Genomic DNA, 19,584 nt, shown 5'->3' on the forward strand with positions numbered 1-19,584 from the left:
AATGACTGTTACGCCTTTCAGGCTGAACTGTGACATTTTTTTGCTTGTTTTTTACTTTCGACGTTCTTTACTCACTTTTTGCATTAACGTTATTACAACATCGCGACCAAAGTTTCGGAAGTGAGATGTTTCGGATATTACGGCCTTCAGATAAAACGGACATATATTGTTGGATTATCAGAGTCCATTGTAACGGAAGTTGGCTGTATGCCCCACCATATGTACGAAAACACAAGATGTACCCCAGTAGGATTCACCAAACATGCAAACAATTAAACAACACAGCTATGTGCTCTGCAAGTGCAATAGAAACACTGTCCACCTCACCTTGGACAGGACGTGCCCCTGATCCACAGCCCTGGCTGTACTGTACAGGTATGAGCGACAAGCGTTGAGTGTTGTGTACATGTCAGCTATCTTCCCTTGCAGGAGCTGGAATATGGATTAAGATTCCATGAGCAAATAAATATGTGGGTTTTACCGTTGCAAAACTGCACAATTGGTTATGAGGGATGGTGTATTTAAAGCAGTATATTTAAAGGAGTTATTGCAAATGGACAGAGATGCCATTCTTATATATATACACCGTATAAACTTCTGCAAGGGCCGCACTTTTTTTTCACAATTCTGACAAAGTGCAGCCCTAGCACAGGACCGAACCTTTTGGTCAAAATGGTGCCACCGCAGCCAGTGACTTGTGCAAACCCCAGATTCCCGGAATTATTATTGCATCAGAGGTCAATGCTCAGTTCTCACCATCCAGTAGCAGTACGTGGAAGTACACAGCACACGAAAATTCGCTGATGTGTGCGCATGGCATTGGGGCACCGAAAGCATAGAGTTAATATAATCATTTCTAGAGGAAAGCCTCCCCACAGTGCCCACACATGAAATCGGCAACCGCAAGGTTGCTGCCTTGTTGCTACCCGGTGCAGGCGGGCAGGTGTAAGCGCTGAGATTCGATTCAGATGAGATGCACAATGCGATGCAATCTACACTATCTCGAGTCTCCTTCAGTATGGTTGTGCCATTTAGTTCAGGCATGTGCAAACGCATGTTTTCAGGCACCGTAAATTTTTAATCTAAATTTTATAAAAAGTCATCTAATCTTTCGAAAAAATATACAGAATGAACTTTAAATGTTGCCCATGTGTACGTGCTACGTGTAACTGCTTTTGCATGATAGTTTGAATAACCTCAGCGCTACAAAAACGAGCCGTAGCAACATGGCAGTGCCTTTGCGGTTGCCAATTTATTCGACCAGCTTTTCCTCTAGAGTTAGTATACTAACTCTATGACCGAGCATGTTTATGTTAGCCTGCGCATGACACCATGCTTGTTAATTTAGTTAGTAAGTGAATTTTTATGCATTTTTGCAGCCGGTAGAACTACTAGTATTCTTATTTCATACAGATGTCTACTAATTTGCTATTGCAATCAATGAATTTGCATTTTGGGTGGAACTACGACTTTTTTAGACTATACAGAATTTTTAAAAATCAGTTATGGCAGATAACACAATTCCAACCCTTGAACTGGATTGCTTAATAAGGCAGACATTACTTGCACAATAAATCGAAATGCATAATTAACTAGTTAGCTTTTATGAATTATGTTAACAAATTACTTTAAGGACCCATATTGTAATTTACTAATTGTAGACAGTGATTTTGCAAGGCATATGCACTTGGAACAAATTATGAAGATGGCACCAGTTTCACAGTATGCTCCGTCAAACTTGTAAAAATGCACCGTTCCAGTTGCTTAACAAAAAACCATCTTATGCATTGAAGCCCAAAAATAACTGCAACACCAATGTACCTCATCAGACACCATGAAAACAAATATCTCGAGACGTATGGCCACCATCAGAATTCGCTCCAAATGAATGCCCCTTGAGAACTCACCGGCTACAATTTGTAAGTTGCAATATGTGCCAATTAAAGGTTTTCACAGAATGAGGAGTACATATGATAAAACGTCGAAAAAGAAAGAGTAAGAAAATCACTGAGACTTCCAAGAAAAATTCTTAAAAAAACTTAGCTAAGACAGTGAAAGGGCCCCTGAAACGGTTCAGACAAATTTTGTAGACGCGTAGGGTACACCTAAAGTTAATCATGCACACCACAATTTGTGTGAAACATTTCATATTAAGAGAGCTACGGACGATTACAAGTTACCCTCCTCCACAGTCATGCATTTTCCCCTCAACTCGTTCGCCGAGTGATCGGGGCTAAGCTCCGCCTTCACTGGCTCTGCGTCATGATGGCATGCCGTGTCGTCGACTTCCAGTTCTCTAGGAGCAAGCACGCAAAGCCTCTCCAAATTCTCCGCCAGCTTGCTTGGCAGTCGACCCCAAGTGAGAGCTATCAAAGCAGCGCGCATTGCAAGCATTCGGTTGAAGGGCTGAACCATGTCTGGTATTCTGGTAACCACAGGCAAGCTGGGTGTTTCGGCAGGTGGCTGGATGCATAAACTCAAACTGATGAAGGAACTTTAGCGTAGACGTAACGTGAGCGGCCTGATCGGTCTGCACGGTCCAGCCACTCGTTGTGGCAGAGCTTAACCAGCCAGACAAAGCACTAATATTGCTCTAACCAAGTGTAAAACATTTTAAACATTTACAAAAACAACGTTTTGATGATTACACTCCTGCGAAAAGTTTACACCAGCAGCAAAAAAGAATACGTTTCGTTACTGCTACTGTGTATGGTTGAGCTCTGTGCCACCAGGTGGCTGCACCGTGCAGACCATTCACATTTGCGCTTCTGCTAAACGGCACAGTCAAGCGGCCAGGCCGTGTCCCCTTGCCCTTGTGTTTGCCCTAACACCGGACTTGCGAAACGCGATTGCGTTAGTAATCTTCCGGTGTAAAGTGACGGCCGCAAACGCGCAAATCCTGGCGCCGATTGGATAGCAGCAGTCCGATGCACTGCAACCAGTTTGCTCGTCTGCTGCCTTGCAGAGGGACAGGATGTTGCAGCTTGACATTTTGCCAGTCGCTACATTTGCAGTCCACAACACAACAAAGTCGAATCATGGTGCTCGCGAAAAGACTGAGACCGACACTGACAGCGGAGCTCTCGTCAAAGACGGAGCACATTGTAACACAAGCAGACGACACTTGCTGTGTGCCGGAAGTGCTTAAGTGTACTGAAAAATTGTTCTTGTGCTTTCTCTTTATGTCACTTTCTTTTTATAAAAACAAATTAACTAACATTTCAACTATTATGAACATCATTTGCTTACCATAAAGTTGGAAAATTATTGATCACGTGCCCTGGTCAGCCAATCGGATAGCTCGCCCCACTGATGTCGTATGGGTGATTTACGTCATATGGGTAGGGGCGGCTTAAAATTCCGCCGAGCAGTGTGCTGCGATCAGCAGCGATGTGCATTTTTAAAACCTTATAATAAATTACACGCTTTATGCAGAACAATTAGATGCATCAATTAATGATCAGAAGGACCTACTCTAACGACTCAGTACGTTTGTAGAATATGGTCAAAATCGTTTCAGGGTCCCTTTAAGCTTTTTCTCTCTTCTTTTTGCCATATGATTAGAGTCGAACCCACTTATAACAGTATTCAAGTGCCATGAAAATTCCACTGTTATAACCAAGAATTGTTACAACCGGGTTGCATGAAAAAATCAAAATAGGGGGCTAACAGAGCTTATGTAAGAAAACTATAATGGCGGGGAGGCCAGTGCCCCTTCCCACCACCTTCCTCCACCCGGCTGCTGATTGTGTTCACTAGTTTAACTGCTTCCTGGGCGTTCCGGTCACGTGTAACAAGCCACGGCTGTCAGCGTTAAAGAATGTCACTGCTATAAGAACTGCAAAGAGGGGTCATAGGTGGCAAGCGAAATGCGAGCACCGCCAAGGCATCGCTTTGGTGGCCCCAAGAGGGGCCTTTTAAATATTGCAAGAAGGTTTCCGCGGCAGCCTGTCAGCTTGAGAAATCCAGAAGAAACGCTGAGGCGAGATCACCACATGCATCTCGCCACATACTTCTCACTGGCTTGCACGAGAAAACCTTGCATGCGTTATGCGAAGCTTGCCGACATCTTTCTCCAAGGCATCCAGGTGCTCCACGTAGTGCAGCGGAAGGTTCCTCATGAAAACGAAGCCCCGGAGGGACTGAATCATCTGATGGGTCTCCTGCGAGGCCAACGTTGAGGCAGCCTGCCCGACTGCGTCATTGCTGCCGTCTTCACCGTCACTATCTGATGCAAGCATGTTCGCGACGATCGCCTCATCGGTTAGAAGCACTTAACATAAAAACCTGCGTATAATACGAGATTTTTTCCTATTATTAGCATCCCAAATTTTCGCCTCATACTATATGCGGATCCAAACGAAAATTTCAGTTAGAAATTTGGGCTAGAAGTTTTGGTTTCGTTATTGTTGCGTGGCTATGGCTTGACTTCTTTATTGCTGCGTGACTACAGCATCGTTTCTTTATTGTTGAGCACGCACCTTGGCAGCACACATGCAAACCACGCTTCGCGAAGTCCATCTTTTTTATTCCGCATTGAAGGACCAAGATGTTCGGACCACGAAAACAGTACTTGGCTGCTTTCAAGAGAAAGGTTATTTTAAGTATAAACCCCATGCAAGCGATCTTGCGCGCGACAGCGACAAGCGACGCGATGGAGATGGCTGTCGCATTCGCTCGTCGCCTACAAGTCGTACCCCATGCGAGCGATGACTTCGAGCGGCGCCGCCCCAGTGTTGCCGGTATGAGGGCAGCAATATAGGCGCCGAAACTAGCGTGACGCATGCTTTATTAACTTAAGTTCATTACTTTTACTGTAAAAAGCAGCATAAAATATTTCTGAAGGCCTTGCAGTAGGTTCTTATCCTTGCACTATAAAAATTAAATTGTTTGCTCGTTCCGTGCGACAATCGGAAGTACTTGAGTTATGTACATCCAGTTCTGGCTTCGCGCTATTGGCTAGTCGCTCATAGCCACTTCCGGGCAACGAGCGACGAATTTTAGATTTGCAGAACCGAGCGATCTGTTCAAGCGACGGCCTGATCCGTCGCTCGTCGCTGTTGCGCACAAAATCGCTCTCATGGGGTTTAGCCTTTAGCCGCACAGGACATCGGCAACAGTGTGGCAGGGAGGCAGTTTGGCATTGACAAGGGAAGCATTCACGGATAGCGTCGACAGAAGGAAGCCCTATTCGCGTGCAGCGGAACGCGAAGAAGCTTTTGCGGCCCGAAGAGTGGAACATTCCCGGAAATCTAACTCTCCCTGACAGAGTCGGTATGCCAACAGTGAGCCGCACGTCTAGCTGTGAGCGTGGAGCTTATGCAGGCAAAAACTAAGGAGCTTGCAAGAGGAAAAGGGCTACCAAGCTCCGCCTTCAAAGCGAGCAAGCACTGGATTTATCGCTACATGTGACGTGCTGGTTTTTCCTTACGCCTCCGAACTTCAATTTCGCAAAAGCTGCCCGAATCGTTCAAAGAGCTGCTTGTAGCTTTCCAGCGCCACGTTATTTCGCTGCGCAAGTCCAGTCAGCAATGCTGACCAAACGCCGATTTATTTTGACATGTCATCGCCCCTCACCATGCACAAAAAGGGCTCTAAACAAGTTTATGTCCAGTCCCCTGGCAACGAGAAAACACGAGTTACCATCATGTTGTCGTGCAACGCAGACGGATGCAAGCTTCCGCCCTATGTCGTCTTCAAGCGCAAGACAGTGCCTGAAGGTGAGGAGCTGCCAAAAAATGTGGTTGTGAGATGCCATGAGAAAGGCTGGATGAACGAGAATCTTGTGCTCGACTGGGTGAAGTCCGTCCAGTGTAGGCGGCCCGGCGCACTGTTGTCATTCCCATCCATTCTCATGCTGAACGCATTTCGTTGCCATTTAGCCAACTCAGTGAAGAGGCTGTTGCAAGAATCCGGCACTGAACTCGTTGTTATCCCGGGTGGGATGACGTTTCAGCTGCAGCCTTTAGATGTTTACATGAACAAGCCCTTCAAGGACGCGATCAAGCGGTGTTACGCAGATTGGATGCTCTCAGGTGAGCCTGCAGTAACGCCGACCGGGCGGCTGAAGTGGGTTTCGCCAGCCGCGCTATGCAAGTGGATAGTAGACGCATCGGCCAGCATACCAGAGGACCTTGTGCATCGCGCATTTAAGAAGTGCGGCATCTCGAACACGCTCGATGGCACAGAGGATGAGTACTGCTGGGAAGATATGTCCGACAAAGAACTATCCGAAGAAAGCGCAGCTGAGGAAGACAGTGATTGAAGTGCGGCATGCAATTTAAATAAATGTTTTCCTCAAGTTTTCCTAACTCGTATTATACGTGGATAAAACTTTGTTTTTCCATTTCGCGTCCCAAAAATTTCACCTCATACTAGATGTGGGTTCGTATCATATGCAGGTTTTTACGGTAGTTTCCAAATCTATAGGCGTGCGCTTTCTTTTCTACGGCAACGTCGTGCATTGCCAATGATCAGCAGGCGGATAAGCCATCTTCCGTTTTGGCGGCGAGTCAAACAAGGCTGAGAAACCGCATGGCCAGGAATGATTTCGACGCAACCAACAAAGACGAACGCGAGCGATTAAGCTGTTTGCAAAACTGCGCTGAATGAGGAGCCAGCGAGCAACATGCAAGCAATCTGGAAGCAGTGCAGTTGGCACGGTCCATTCGTGTTTCAGTGGGTGGGGCGGCATAGGGCTATGGGCTCAGTCCATTCATGTTCGGAGGGATGGAAGGGCGATGGGAGAGAGGCGCGCGGAGATGGCTGGAAAATGAGCGCATGGCGGCTGTTGGAGTAGTGGAATCTTGCAGCGGCTTGAATTTCTCGTTTTCTTTCTTTCTTTTCAGCGATTTTGCATTTCACTACCTTTTGGCTTGGTCACATAGAAGCCAGACTCCATTGTTATAATCGATAATACAGCATCGGGACATTGTAGCAAGCAAGTTATTTCACCATGAAAAACATACAAAAGTTGACGGCGCAGCAGCTTCTCACTGTTATAACCTGGATATTGTTAAAACCGGTATCGTCATAAGTGGGTTCAACTGCACAAGTTTAGGCTTCTCTCTCTTGAAATAAAGGCTCCAGTGTAGAGCTGTGCACAGGCCGCAATTCTGAGCCCGCATCCGGCCCGGGCCCTACACTACCACAGGCGGCCCGGTCCGGCCCGACGCTAAAGAAGCCTGAGTTCGCCTGGCCCGGCCCGGCTCGACCTTAGGCCAGGTTAAGGCCCGGCCCGGACCCGGCCCGACCTGCAATAAGGCAACGCCGACACATAAAGAAACCAACTTTTCTCCCGTCCCTGTAGATTCCATTTTTGATGAATAAATACATTGCACTTCCTGCTGTACCTACATGTGAGACAACAAGCATACTTTGGCATAAGGTACGCAGTCGAGATCGGGGAGCCCGACTGGTCCATCCGAGACATAGAAAGCCTGGCCCGGGCCTGGCCAAGCCCGAGTAAGAGAATCTCCAAATGGCCCGAGCCCGTGCACAGCTCTACTCCAGTGTACTCGCTGCAGTAATTTGTGGCTATGGCATTATACTGCTGAGCTTGAGGTCGCAGGTTCGATACTGGCCACCGCAGCCGTATTTAAATGGGGGTGAAATAAAAAAAGAACATTTGTGTGCTTCAATTTAGGCGCACTTAGAGCCCCAGGTGGTCAAAATGAATACAGACTCCCCCTACTAAGGTGTGCTTCATAATCAGTTTATGGTTTCGGCACGTAAAAGCCCAGGATTTACTTTTTGAAAAGCTCCAGTATAAATACGTACTTTTGCTGCCTTTACTCATCGTGCTCTGCACAACGCCATACAAAGGCTAGAAGCTTAATCACTTTCGCACTTCTATTTATTTACAACGTCATAACTATATTTAGAAGGCACGAAAGACAGATACATTGGCCTATAAAATCACACTGTTATGCAATTACAACTTCACTGTTTCATTTTGTTGTGTGCCAATATGGCAGGAATGTACAACCCACCTGAAAAGTCCCAATTGGCTGACCAAATTGCTTGCGGGTGTGGACATAGTCAAAGGCAACATCGCAGCAGGCCTGCATTATGCTGGTCCCAAAAAGAAAGCCAAAAAAATATAAACACTCCACTAATGGCTACCGGAGTGTCACATTTCTGGCTTCAATCACGTTTATAGGTACTGCTTACAGTATGTGCTAACAGCCAATAAGCAGAAGAGGATGCAATTGTGATTAAAGCAATTTATGGGCAGGCTCAATTCCTGTCAGCATTTTCACTTCACATAGCAGTCAAGTGCACTGACAAGGTTGGGCAACAGAACTATTGAGATAGCAAGGGATCACATTCAACATCATGTTAAATGATAAAATATCACCAAATGTTACCTTCAATACGGCTATGGCATCCAATGTGCACTATAGAAAGCCTACAAGGCTACAGCTCACATTGTGTTCAAGTAAGTTTCACATATATAAATTTCATACGTGTGACTGCCTGGTGCATAGGAATGAGTGAGACAAATAAGAAAAACCAAGAAGCTTGATTTTTTTCTTTCTTCCTTCTTTTTCTTATTTTCTTTTTGTTATTATCGAAGGTGTCTTTTTGCACCTTATCTTCCTACAGACAGACTGAAAATTTTCTGCTGAGACCGACAAGACGGGGCGAACTTTCGAAATTGCAGGTTTGAATAATAATAATAATAATAATAATAATAATAATAATAATAATAATAATAATAATAATAATGTGAAAGTGAACAAAAAAAGCACGTATTACATTCTTGAATATAAGGTTGTGAAAACACAAAACCAAAACATATGTAAATTTTATGCTATTTAAAACCAAGAGACAAGCATCCGTGTATTTATTTAAAATGATGAATGAAGCATTTTTGCATCTTTCCTGCCTCGATTCTCTTCTTGCCCCAGGTTTGTAATGGTTTCAATAAATGAATTGTTCTTTTAAGTACTTGTTAAACAAAAGCTGGTTCATTTTAAGCTCGGAAAACATGTAGTAAATGTTCTGTGTACATGTAAACCAGCGCAAGAGCCATGCAGCGCTGCTCTTTCTACTTTTGTCCCTTAAAACAAAAGTTAACAAGCGGACAACGCACAGTGTTGTAGAAGGCACAGGGTTATTTTTCCCTTGCAATCCGGCTTGTGCTGTAGCATTCCCATCACAAGAGCTTTACCAAGCCAGTTATTAAGATACAAAAGTCTTACTTATAACGAGAATTATGCATTTTAGAAGCACTATTTTTTGAGCGGCACTATTTGTTCAATCACGGAGGCAATCAGCTACTGTGCTTTGTTCATCTGGGCGAGGCCAGTCTTCTAAAGTTGTACCCTACTAGAGTCCAAAATAACAAGAGAGTCACATAGAAGGAAGAACTTGTGCCCCTTCTGTCGAAAATAAATCTGGCACTTCTGTACACACCTTTTGGTGGGAGCACAACTCTTTCAAAGCATGCCCTTAGCCTGCAAATTTATTTCCAAGAAACCTAGTTTCAGAACAAGCAGAATATCAAACTTTAAAAAAAATCAAAACAAAAACCAAGAAGTTCAACACTGCTGCTCTGAAGCAACCTCCCTCCCAGCTCTGTTCATACATTACAGGTTAGGAAATCTGACCCTGTTATTCAAAGCAGGCCAGCTGACATCAGTACACCTCACACAGTTCAGCAATTCCCTGGAATACAACACTGTATTAACATGCCAAAATGTGGCTCACCCAACTGGTCCAGCAGCCAGAACCAAGCGCTCGAAATCCAGGCCACTCATCAGGACATACATGCCCTTATTCAGCTCACCAACCAGGTTCTTAGCTGAGACCACATTTTGAAGAAAGAAAGAAAAGGAAAAGACAGAATTGAGACATTACAAAAATGATACAAAATAGTGAGTGAAAGTCGTAAAGTGCCTAAATGTTAGTGCAGCTGACCAGGAGCTATGGGGCTAAGCATTGAGCAAAATATAGCTCCATCACTCAATTTACACGCACAACCATATTCATCACATCTTCCAAAGTTATTGCCTGTATTTAATAAAACCAGTAATAATTATATTGTTCACTAAGTTATGGAAAATTTATTTAGTGTAGCAGCCACTTTTAGGATGTTGTATTTCATATTCCTGTCACATAATTTCACTTGGCAGAACAGCAGTACATGCTTGGTGACAAGGCATTGATGTCAATACCAAAGTAAAGTGTAGCTCTCCAGCACCTTACAAAAATTTATTTGGTGTAGCCTCAACCACTTTTAGGATATTAAAAACAATCTTGCTCAGTTCCTCAAAGCAGCATAGACATCAGTCCAAACTCTGGTGATAAGGCATTAATGCAAATACTGAGAAAACTGCAGCATTGCAGTATACCTGGTGGTTTTTTTTAATGTTAACATCAATCATCTTTTTATCGCCTGTGGCATTTAGCAGAAAACTTATTGAGCTGGTATATTTGAAGAGGTGTACATTACATACACTGAAAATCAGTATGCATAACTGACTAATTAACAAATTGCACTAATTAATTGTTGAACCAGTTACTTTAGTGCACATAATGCAGTACAGGAATTGAAGCCAATGATTTCACAAGGCACATCCACTTGTAACAAACTTTGCAACTAGCACCAATATTGAGATAAGCGCAGCTAAACTTATAAAAATGCACTGTTGTCCCACTTACTCTTTCAACAAAACACCCATTCATGCACTGAAGCTCAAATGCTACTCGAACACCAATGCATTTTGTCGCAAACTTTGGGAACATATATCTCGAAACTTGTATAGTCCTTAGAATTCATTCCACCTGGGTATGATTCAAAATCCACTGACTACAATTTCTGAATGAATTCAGCGGTTTTATGTGCCAAAACCTCGATTTAATTATGAGGCACGCCATAGTGGGGGACTCTGGATTCATTTTGACCACCAGGGGATCTTTAATGTGCTCCCAATGCATGGGACATGGGCATTTTCGAATTTTGCCCCATTGAAATGTGGCTTCCGTGGCCGGGATTTGATTCCGCAACCTCGTACTTAGCAGTGCAACATCATAGCCACTATGCCACTGCGGCAGGTGGCTACAATTTCTAAATTGTAATATATCGCATAATTAGTTAAAAATATAATTAGCAAAATTTTTTAAATTATACAAATATTCACTTTCATGTGCAAATAATGTATGCCACTGAGAGTAACTTAGATCAAGAAGCAGAACCTGCTACATGTCCTAGGCGATTTTTAAAAATTATGTTAACAATAAAATAAAACACCCCATATATTACGTAAGCTGGCAGTTTGCTGATCATATGAAGCAGTATCTGGTCCTCACCCCCAGTTCACCACTGTGGCATTTCAGTGTTATAATGCTGGCAGGCCCAACAGACACCTTTCCATCCTGTTTGCTTGTGGCACTAACACTTTTTACTTCTTGCTCTAACTGCTAAGTGGAAACAAAATAGAGTGCACAGAGAAATGAAAAAAAAATCGCATAGAGCAAGAGCATTGAAAAGGTGTACGTTAGGAAGGAGGAAAGCAAAGGAGAAGGCATAATAGGATGTCAGAAGCAGTATATCGCAGCATTCTTTAGGTAGTGTACCAAATGTATAGTAGAACCTCATTCATACATTTTGGAAAAAAGAAAACGTAAGAAAAAAACATACTAACCAGGAAAACGTGTGATCCGAACTAGCTAAAGAACTCTGACAAACTCAACTATTGTTGACATGTTGCGTAATGCGGAGCGTTGTGCGGATCGTTGTGGCACAAGACACCCACGTGCGTCGAGCTCGAAGTGCTCACGCGGCCTGAGACATGTATTGTTGGTTTCCTATTGTGTGGTGTTTTAAGAGGGCAACGGGAAACCAAGACGAAATCAAGCTGGTAGGCAACACTAGATGCCGTGGAAGGAAAACATGATGCCCCCATAGCGCCGCCAGCAGCAGGGAACAGCGGCATGTTTGGATTATCGCCTACTAAAAGTGTGCAGTATGCTAGCAATGGCACTACACTGTAAACGAAAATAAACCCACATGGGAGTTTTTAACAGGTGATGTACCCTAAGAACTCTTCATCCTTAAATATTTACTCCGATGTGTGGAAGCAATACAATGGCATTCTCTCGTTTCACTCCGTTGGTTAGCCGCTGGAGTGAAATCTTGTTCAAAATCTTGTTCTCTTGTGAAAACTCCGCACAGGGAGTTTAAAAAAAACTCCCCCTGCTGAAACAGGTTGGTCACATGGCACTTCCCATAAGGCTGTGCGCCGCGCCAGCGACCAGACACGTTCGGCGGAGTCGGCAGTGCTCATGGCTGACGGTTTGTTTACATCTGTGAAGTGGTGTTCCATGCCAGCTTTTCGTTTATATTTTTCCTGTATTTCCTCCCAGAAAGTGTTATAGGTGTGCCTGAAGCTCAGTGTATCTCAGTTTCATGTACGTTAGCTGTGATCACTTTGCTGACAACGATGAATGCAAGAGCAACGCTTTCAAGTACTGAAAAAGGCTTAGGTATACCTTGAAGCTGCTTGTTGACTCATGATGTCAGTTCAGGTTGCTGACTGTGCTTTCGTGTTGTGTAACCTTGGCTTGCATTCTTCAGTACGTGAAATATGACTTTAATGTCCTTGTGAGTGTATGCTGACAACATCTGGTGAAATGTTTGAAAGGACCGCATAGCAATGGCAACAGTAGCCAATGTTCGAGTGACAACGTCCGTACTAGTCGCACAGGAATGACATATTCCAAGTTTGTTGCGGTGTTGTGCTGCCAGTGAGAAAGACCGAAGTGCAAGCAACTGTTCTTCAGTATCTGTGTATGGATATCCTCGCTCAAGAAAAATGGTAGGATGTAAGTAAGTGCCATAAATAAAGATTCTTACTGAGCGATGTGAATCGAATTGTTATCGCGCATTTCTGTTTTGGTCACATCGTGGCCTCCGATATGCATTAACGGTATGCTCTATCCCAGACACTGATTTAGGAGCATAAATGTGTCCAATGTAGAAGATAATTATATATATCAATATGCCGATGATACGGTTCTTGTATCCTGTGCAACTAATTACTCTGATGCAATTAGCTCCTTACAGAATGAGGCAACTAAAGCTATAGACTGGTTTGTGGCTAATTTAATAAGCATCAACCCTTCTAAAATGTGACATGTCTGTTTCCATAACCCCATGAAAAAAATCCTGCCAACGACATCATTATTCTTACACACATCTGACTGTTATGAATGCACATGCCAACCTGTTAAAAATGCATCTTCTGTTAAGTATCTTGGGTTGCTTTTTGACTGTGATCTTTTATGGAACTAGCAATTATCCCACCTCTGTAAAAGGCTGCGCGCGGTCTCCTGTGTATTATACAATATGCGATTCAATTTTACGTTCACTGCTGTCAACAGTGGCATACGATTTGTGTCCAAAGCAAGATGCAGACGTCTCTAGGTTGTTGAATTTGCCAAACTCCACTTCCCTGATTGTTGAAAGTGTTGTAATTATACAGTTCTGGAATAATGATTTTAAAACACGACATACGCCTGTCCGCTCCTTAAGACCGAAGGAACCCTATGTCATCCCCAAGACTGCGACAAAGTACGGAAGGAGAACGCGGCAATACTATGTTCCAGCCATATTTAATAAATTGCCAACACCTGTGTTAGAAGCAAACACAAGACGTGGGATTAAGAAACTACTTAGAATTTTCGATGTTTAAAGTAACATTTTGTATAACTATTCAATATTTTGCTCCGACCCGCTATTAGCTAACTCCGCTATTAACCCTGTGCAATATTCTGTGACCTGACTGTCAGGCACTGCCAGTCAAGCCCTCTGAGGCTTTGGTAGGCCTGCTATCTGTACTTTGTTTTCCTTTATGTACAATAAAGATTGCATTGTATTGTATTGTAACTGCTGGCTCAGAGTGTGAGGATTTGTTCAACAGATCAGTGATGTAGTTCCATTTCACAACCAAGAGACATTGTTTGGATGCTGAGGAAGTAGTGCGGTAAAAAAAAAAAAATTTATGACTGCGCACTTTTCGATGTTACATGGGCTGCTGCAGGTCAAGCTCACACCTAATAAATTCTTGCTACCACTATTTTGCACAAAGTTAATTTTGCCATGAAGCACAAGCTCATAAATTTTTCTTTCTCACTGTAACACACTACTTTTTTTGGCTGCGAATGCCAGCAGGGTGTGAAGTCGCTTCAGCATTCACAGAATGGCATGCTAATTATGAAAAATGCCACTAATTTTGTTTTTTCACCATTCTGAATTAACAGTTTTGTGTTGATTAAGGATTAAGGATTAAGGTTTGGTAGCGATTGCGTTGAATTCGGCGTGCGACGATGCAGACAGAGATTTGCTGGCACTGGAATAAGAAACTGTGCCCGCCGTCATTTTCACGTGAGACGGGCGGCTATATACTTGGGCCATATTCTGAAGCGTTCGCCTTCCGCGATAGTCGCATTCAATAAATCGAGCAACTGCTTACCCATCACGTCAGCGTGCACTACCAACACGCGCTGTCGAACACTTCACATCACAATGAGAGAGCACACTGTGCGATTTCAGAGCGGCTCGGGTGTGTTGTTTTCGAGTGTAGTGGCCGTAGCATGGGTTCTGCGCACTGACTACGGTTGGTTACGGCCGCTTTAGGTAAAATAAGTTGAATACGGAAGTGTGAAATGTTTTATTTTAAATGAATCAACAAATATCGCCACGAAACAATGCGTGTAAGACGCCACCAAAAAGGCTACTATAAACTACCACCTATCTTACCTCCGCTACACTCCACTACCAACCGAACGCCAAAAGATGCCAAAAGACGTGCATTTATGCAATATGTGTAGAGAGCACCCATCGACACCATGACATTAAAATGACATAGGCCGGAACTACTAGCAGGTGCTGTTTATTTTCGGGTTTTGCTAAAACCGCCAATCAGCGCACGCCGTTGGTGGAGGCATGGCCAAGGCGACAGTTTCGCGGAAGGCAAACATTTCAGAATACGGACCCTGTTCTTGATCATGTGCACCTCACGCCTTTTGCTTCATGGAATCTAGTAGCTGGAAAACACACACGATCACAGTCTGCAGCAGGGACAGCGGCGAGGTTCGGTTATCACCTATTAAAAGCTTCCGATGGCACCACGCACTGTGAAACAGATAGGCGAAGATGCTTCTCCAATATTATTGGCAGTGATAACTGTGAATGCCACGTGCGACTACATTGGAGAAGATATGCTGGTACCAAATTGAGAAACTGAGTGCATGCCGGCGTTTTCACGTGAGACAAGTGGGCAAGTATTGCGGTGAAGCTGCCGCGGCGGGCAGCTATGTACTGTCCCCAATCGCACATGCCTCACGCAGTTTCTTGTTTACATGGAATCTAGCAGCCGGGAAACATATCATACGATCGTAGTTTGGCGATGTAGTGAACGTAGGTGCTGAAAAATTGTGTTTTCTGGTAACGTATGAACCAGTAAAAAATGAGCGTAACTCTATTGGGTCATTTTTTGTATTCTTGATTGCAAACACTGGCACTGGTAAAACTTAAGTAATGGGACCATATCAACGAGGTTCTACTGTATTGCAGAATAGCAGAATTTACATTCCACAAATCTTGTTCTAGGCTGCGCACAGCAAACATGCTATGGCTAATGTCAATCGTAAGCAATCCATAGGTCCATATAACCGTACTTGCACAAACATAACAAGAGCATACCTGCTGATGTTTATCTCCAAATTACACGCCAGAGAAAGCACTTTGCATTATGTCAATAATGCAATTACCACCGTTTAGTGATGCAGTCGGATGATGCAGTGCAAGCAACTGCAGAACTTCTTCCCAGTTAAGATTTTAGAAGACTAGTGCTAGATGAGGCACAAGAAAAAGGACACACACCTTGTGCTGTCCTTTTCCTTGTGCTTTGGCTATGCACTAGTTTTCCAAATCTGATTTATGCTACACCAAGCGGGCCAAGTGATTACCCTACTGAATTCTCCCCCAGTCAAGACCTACATCAACAAGGTGAAGGTCAAGGCCATCTCTCTGTGTAAAAAACATCAACTCATGAAATTGTCCAAAGCCATCAGTGTCTCTAAGCATGCCACTCTATTGACGTTTTTCAATGTAAAGACCAATAAGCCACATATGCCTTTTAGGTGTATTATTAGTGAGCGGGATGCCTGGCAGCAAAACCTTAGCTGTTGTTAACTTGGCACCTTAATGCACTTGAGTGGACGATCCACTCACTGCGAAGAATGTGACAGATGTAAACCAGTTTTTGCAAAGTGTGAACACTGATGGTTCTTCCTTCAGATGCCCTTTCCTGTTCTATCATTACATTATATCATTTCATATTGTTTTATATTATAACAAGATTACAACCTCTCCCATCCTGTGTTTCAAAAGGCAACAAGTTCAATCAGGAGGTTTGAAGGAAACCCAACCTCTCCTTGGCAGGAGACAGGAGTCTGCAGATAGAACACTATTCAGAGCAACCAAAGGAAATGCAGGTTGATGAAGAAAACCTGTCGGGTGTCTTTAGGTCTGACAAACCAATCTATTACAGTGATGCGTGTCCATGCAGCCTCAGTGTACAAACACAGATGCATCAGCTTGTGCACATTTGGCCACTCAGTGCAGTGCATCACGCCCAGCATGATGGGTAATTCACAGCATGATGGGTAATTTGTTTACACGATGCATGCGTGCAAGGATGAAAATTGCAGTAAGGTATCGCTCATTACGCTCTGCTAAAAATTATTTTCTTTCTTTCTTCAACAGCTTCGCTATTCTATTTATCAACAACACAAAAAGACCAATGTTTACAACAGGGCCAGAACATAACCTGATAGCACACAAAGGAACAAATTTTCATATTTACATATTCAACCGATGAGGATTTATGCATACCAATCAGACTGCCGCGAGGTTGTATTGTACATATGAAGAGCTGGAACTCAACAGCAAAACTTTCCATGTTATTGCACTTTTGCACAAGAATGCCCCAAAGGAGCTCGTACACAAAACATTCCTTTGAAGCAGCAAAGTAAATAGAAATGCCAGAACAAAGTAAATAGAATTGTGGGTCCGTACCAGGGATCTTGCAGTCTTCAAAAACGAGTTCACTTGTTGGAGAGCCCCGCATTCCCAACTTGTCCAGCGTCTGCCCTACACTGAAGCCAGGAGTGTTCTGGGGCAAGGCACAAGGAAAGATTTTGTTGCTTGCAGCATAGCGTTTCATATACAGCTTGCACAGTATACAACTCGCAACAATGTAGACCAATCCACTGAGAGAATTCACACATGCAGTTGTCCTCAGAGTGTTAATACTTGAGCAAATATATGAGAATGATGAAAAATTGTGCCAGTATTGATGCAACATGTTTCACTTTGAGCATCATAGTTGACAAAATGCCTTCTGCAAAAACTCGGCAAATGCTACAACACACTGGCTTAGCAAATTTACAAACTACTGACATTTTTCACATACGTCTACATTAAAAAAACCGTTAGTGAAAAGGGCATCTTTTTTTGCACTGAATTCCCCCTGTGGACTAGACAACAATGCACTCCTTACGAGAATCTCGATATTAAAACAAAATCCATTTCTGCACTGTAAATCTCCGAGAAGCTAGCTTTCTTCTTTTTTGACAGACTGAAGAGAATATGGATTGTGCCTATTTTCTGCTGCAACTCAGACCTATGCGCAACAGGTCCCCATTGCGGGTTATCAGTCCTTTTTCCCGGCATAGTGCTTTCTAACTCTTTGTTTTTGTCGGATATTGTGTGGACACATTATTGAACCAATGTATACATGAATGAACATGAATGTATACATGAATGAAGCTGCTTGCTTTTGGCTACAATCTTTCTGGCTCGGCTCATTCTTGAGGGAGGGGGAGGGTTTGTAGTGCAGTGTAGATGAATCTAGTCAGTCCACAGCTTCTACAGCAGGCTAATCCACTAGAGCACAACTTAATTTGTAAGCCACACTGTTCAGGGTATATGTACCAAAAGATCACATGCATGCACACGAGAATGGGGCAATGACATTGAGCTGCGATAGTACAACACAGCAGTGCAAGTAGACTGTAGAATGCATATCGTACAAAATCTCCCTTCGTAAATCTCCATTTCACAGCACTGCCTGTAGTAATAATGGCTTAAAATGCTTTAAATACAGTTCTGTCATCTGTCTCTCGTGAATTAACCCTGAAGAATGTAACAATCAATTCAAGCAAACCACTTCCCATTGAAATTATCCTACAATGCAATCTATACTGTATTTCATGATGTTGCAGCACTGAAATGGCAGCTACGGCTGGTGTCAGACCACTGGGAGAATGGTGATGTAGATGGACATGTCATCATGCCACATATTCCTCAGGATCTATGCCTCTTTTGTTCAGTAATGAGTAGAGACCAGAGCTTTAGGCACAATGCCTCTTTTTCCCTTATGTCCTTATCGTGCTTAATTAATATACATGTATAAGCATGAACTATGGGGCCAGAAACATTATAGTGGCATTACAATGCCTGTTTTGATGGGGTTGCCTACATTGGATTTTCAGGGACTAAAAATGCCTTTTTCTGTGTTTTGCCCTAGCCTCACCTAGATTTTAATGCTGTCATCCCCTGGAGAACTTGGCTGAAGACAGCAGATTATTTAACAGACACTTTGCCAGTGTGAAGGCTGTTATTAACAGCTTTGCAGCAGACAAGAGTGTTGCTGTGAGAAGGGCTCAAAGTGCTCTCCGCAACAGTACACTTGAAGTGACCTAGCGTACTTGTGTGCTCACTTCATGCTAATGGCCACCAAGAGACAGTTGAATGTGCGGGCGCAACTCTGACCTGGATGTGGAGCTCATTTCGGACGTTCAGAAAACATTTGCCACAATCTGCATTGCACCTGTTGCTGAGAGTAATTGGTTCGAAGCTTCCATCCTAGCTCAGTTAAAAATTACTGGCTTTCACTAGTGAGAGAACTGCCAAAGGTTCTGACCGGCGAATATTCAATTCCAGAGGCCATTGGGCCATAAAACATTTCGAAGTACAAGTATGTGCCACTAACTAGAGTGAATGTTCAGTGTGTTCCTTTTCTGCATACAAACTAATATATTCAGTAACTAATACAGTCAAACCTCAATAAGTTGTACTTGCAGCGGAAAACTTTGTTAATTTGCAAATTTTGTTAATTCGAGGTTCAAGGTGTCTAGCAAGTTGACATTTCCAAATCCCAGAGTTTTCCAGGTGTTCCCCGAGTGCTACGCAAAATTTCCTGAGTGACACAGAACTTTCTTTTATGTCAAGACCGGCTGACATCATGTCGCCGATGCTGTCACACTCTAGTAAGCATGCTAAAAAAATAATTAAGAAAACCGATTTAATCCAGTTTGAATAGTAAGGAGTAGCCTTTATTTTATTCAAAAAGAAATCAGAAGGTAGGGGTTAGTAAAAGGCACAGTGAATAAAATATATTTGAAAAAAATGGTAAACTCCCTGCAAATCGAGTCGAACATTCTCAAATACAAATAAAAAGGAGCTGCATACAGAAGCAAATATTTTCGAATATCCCCTTAAGTCACGAA

At 43.3% G+C, this 19,584-nt stretch overlaps 1 protein-coding gene across 1 annotated transcript in view; it reads right to left on the minus strand.

Annotated features, from left to right (window-relative positions):
* Positions 1-19,584, minus strand: part of LOC142579747 (isovaleryl-CoA dehydrogenase, mitochondrial) — a gene marked incomplete in the record, with an annotated part of 92,912 nt that overhangs the window by 14,579 nt on the left and 58,749 nt on the right. Inside the window, 4 exon segments of the mRNA XM_075690274.1 lie at positions 328-432; positions 7,992-8,073; positions 9,715-9,808; positions 17,090-17,186. Coding sequence (XP_075546389.1) covers positions 328-432; positions 7,992-8,073; positions 9,715-9,808; positions 17,090-17,186 — 378 coding nt within the window.

The sequence above is a fragment of the Dermacentor variabilis genome, chromosome 1 (assembly GCF_050947875.1).
Source record: "Dermacentor variabilis isolate Ectoservices chromosome 1, ASM5094787v1, whole genome shotgun sequence".
Classification (NCBI taxonomy): domain Eukaryota; kingdom Metazoa; phylum Arthropoda; class Arachnida; order Ixodida; family Ixodidae; genus Dermacentor; species Dermacentor variabilis.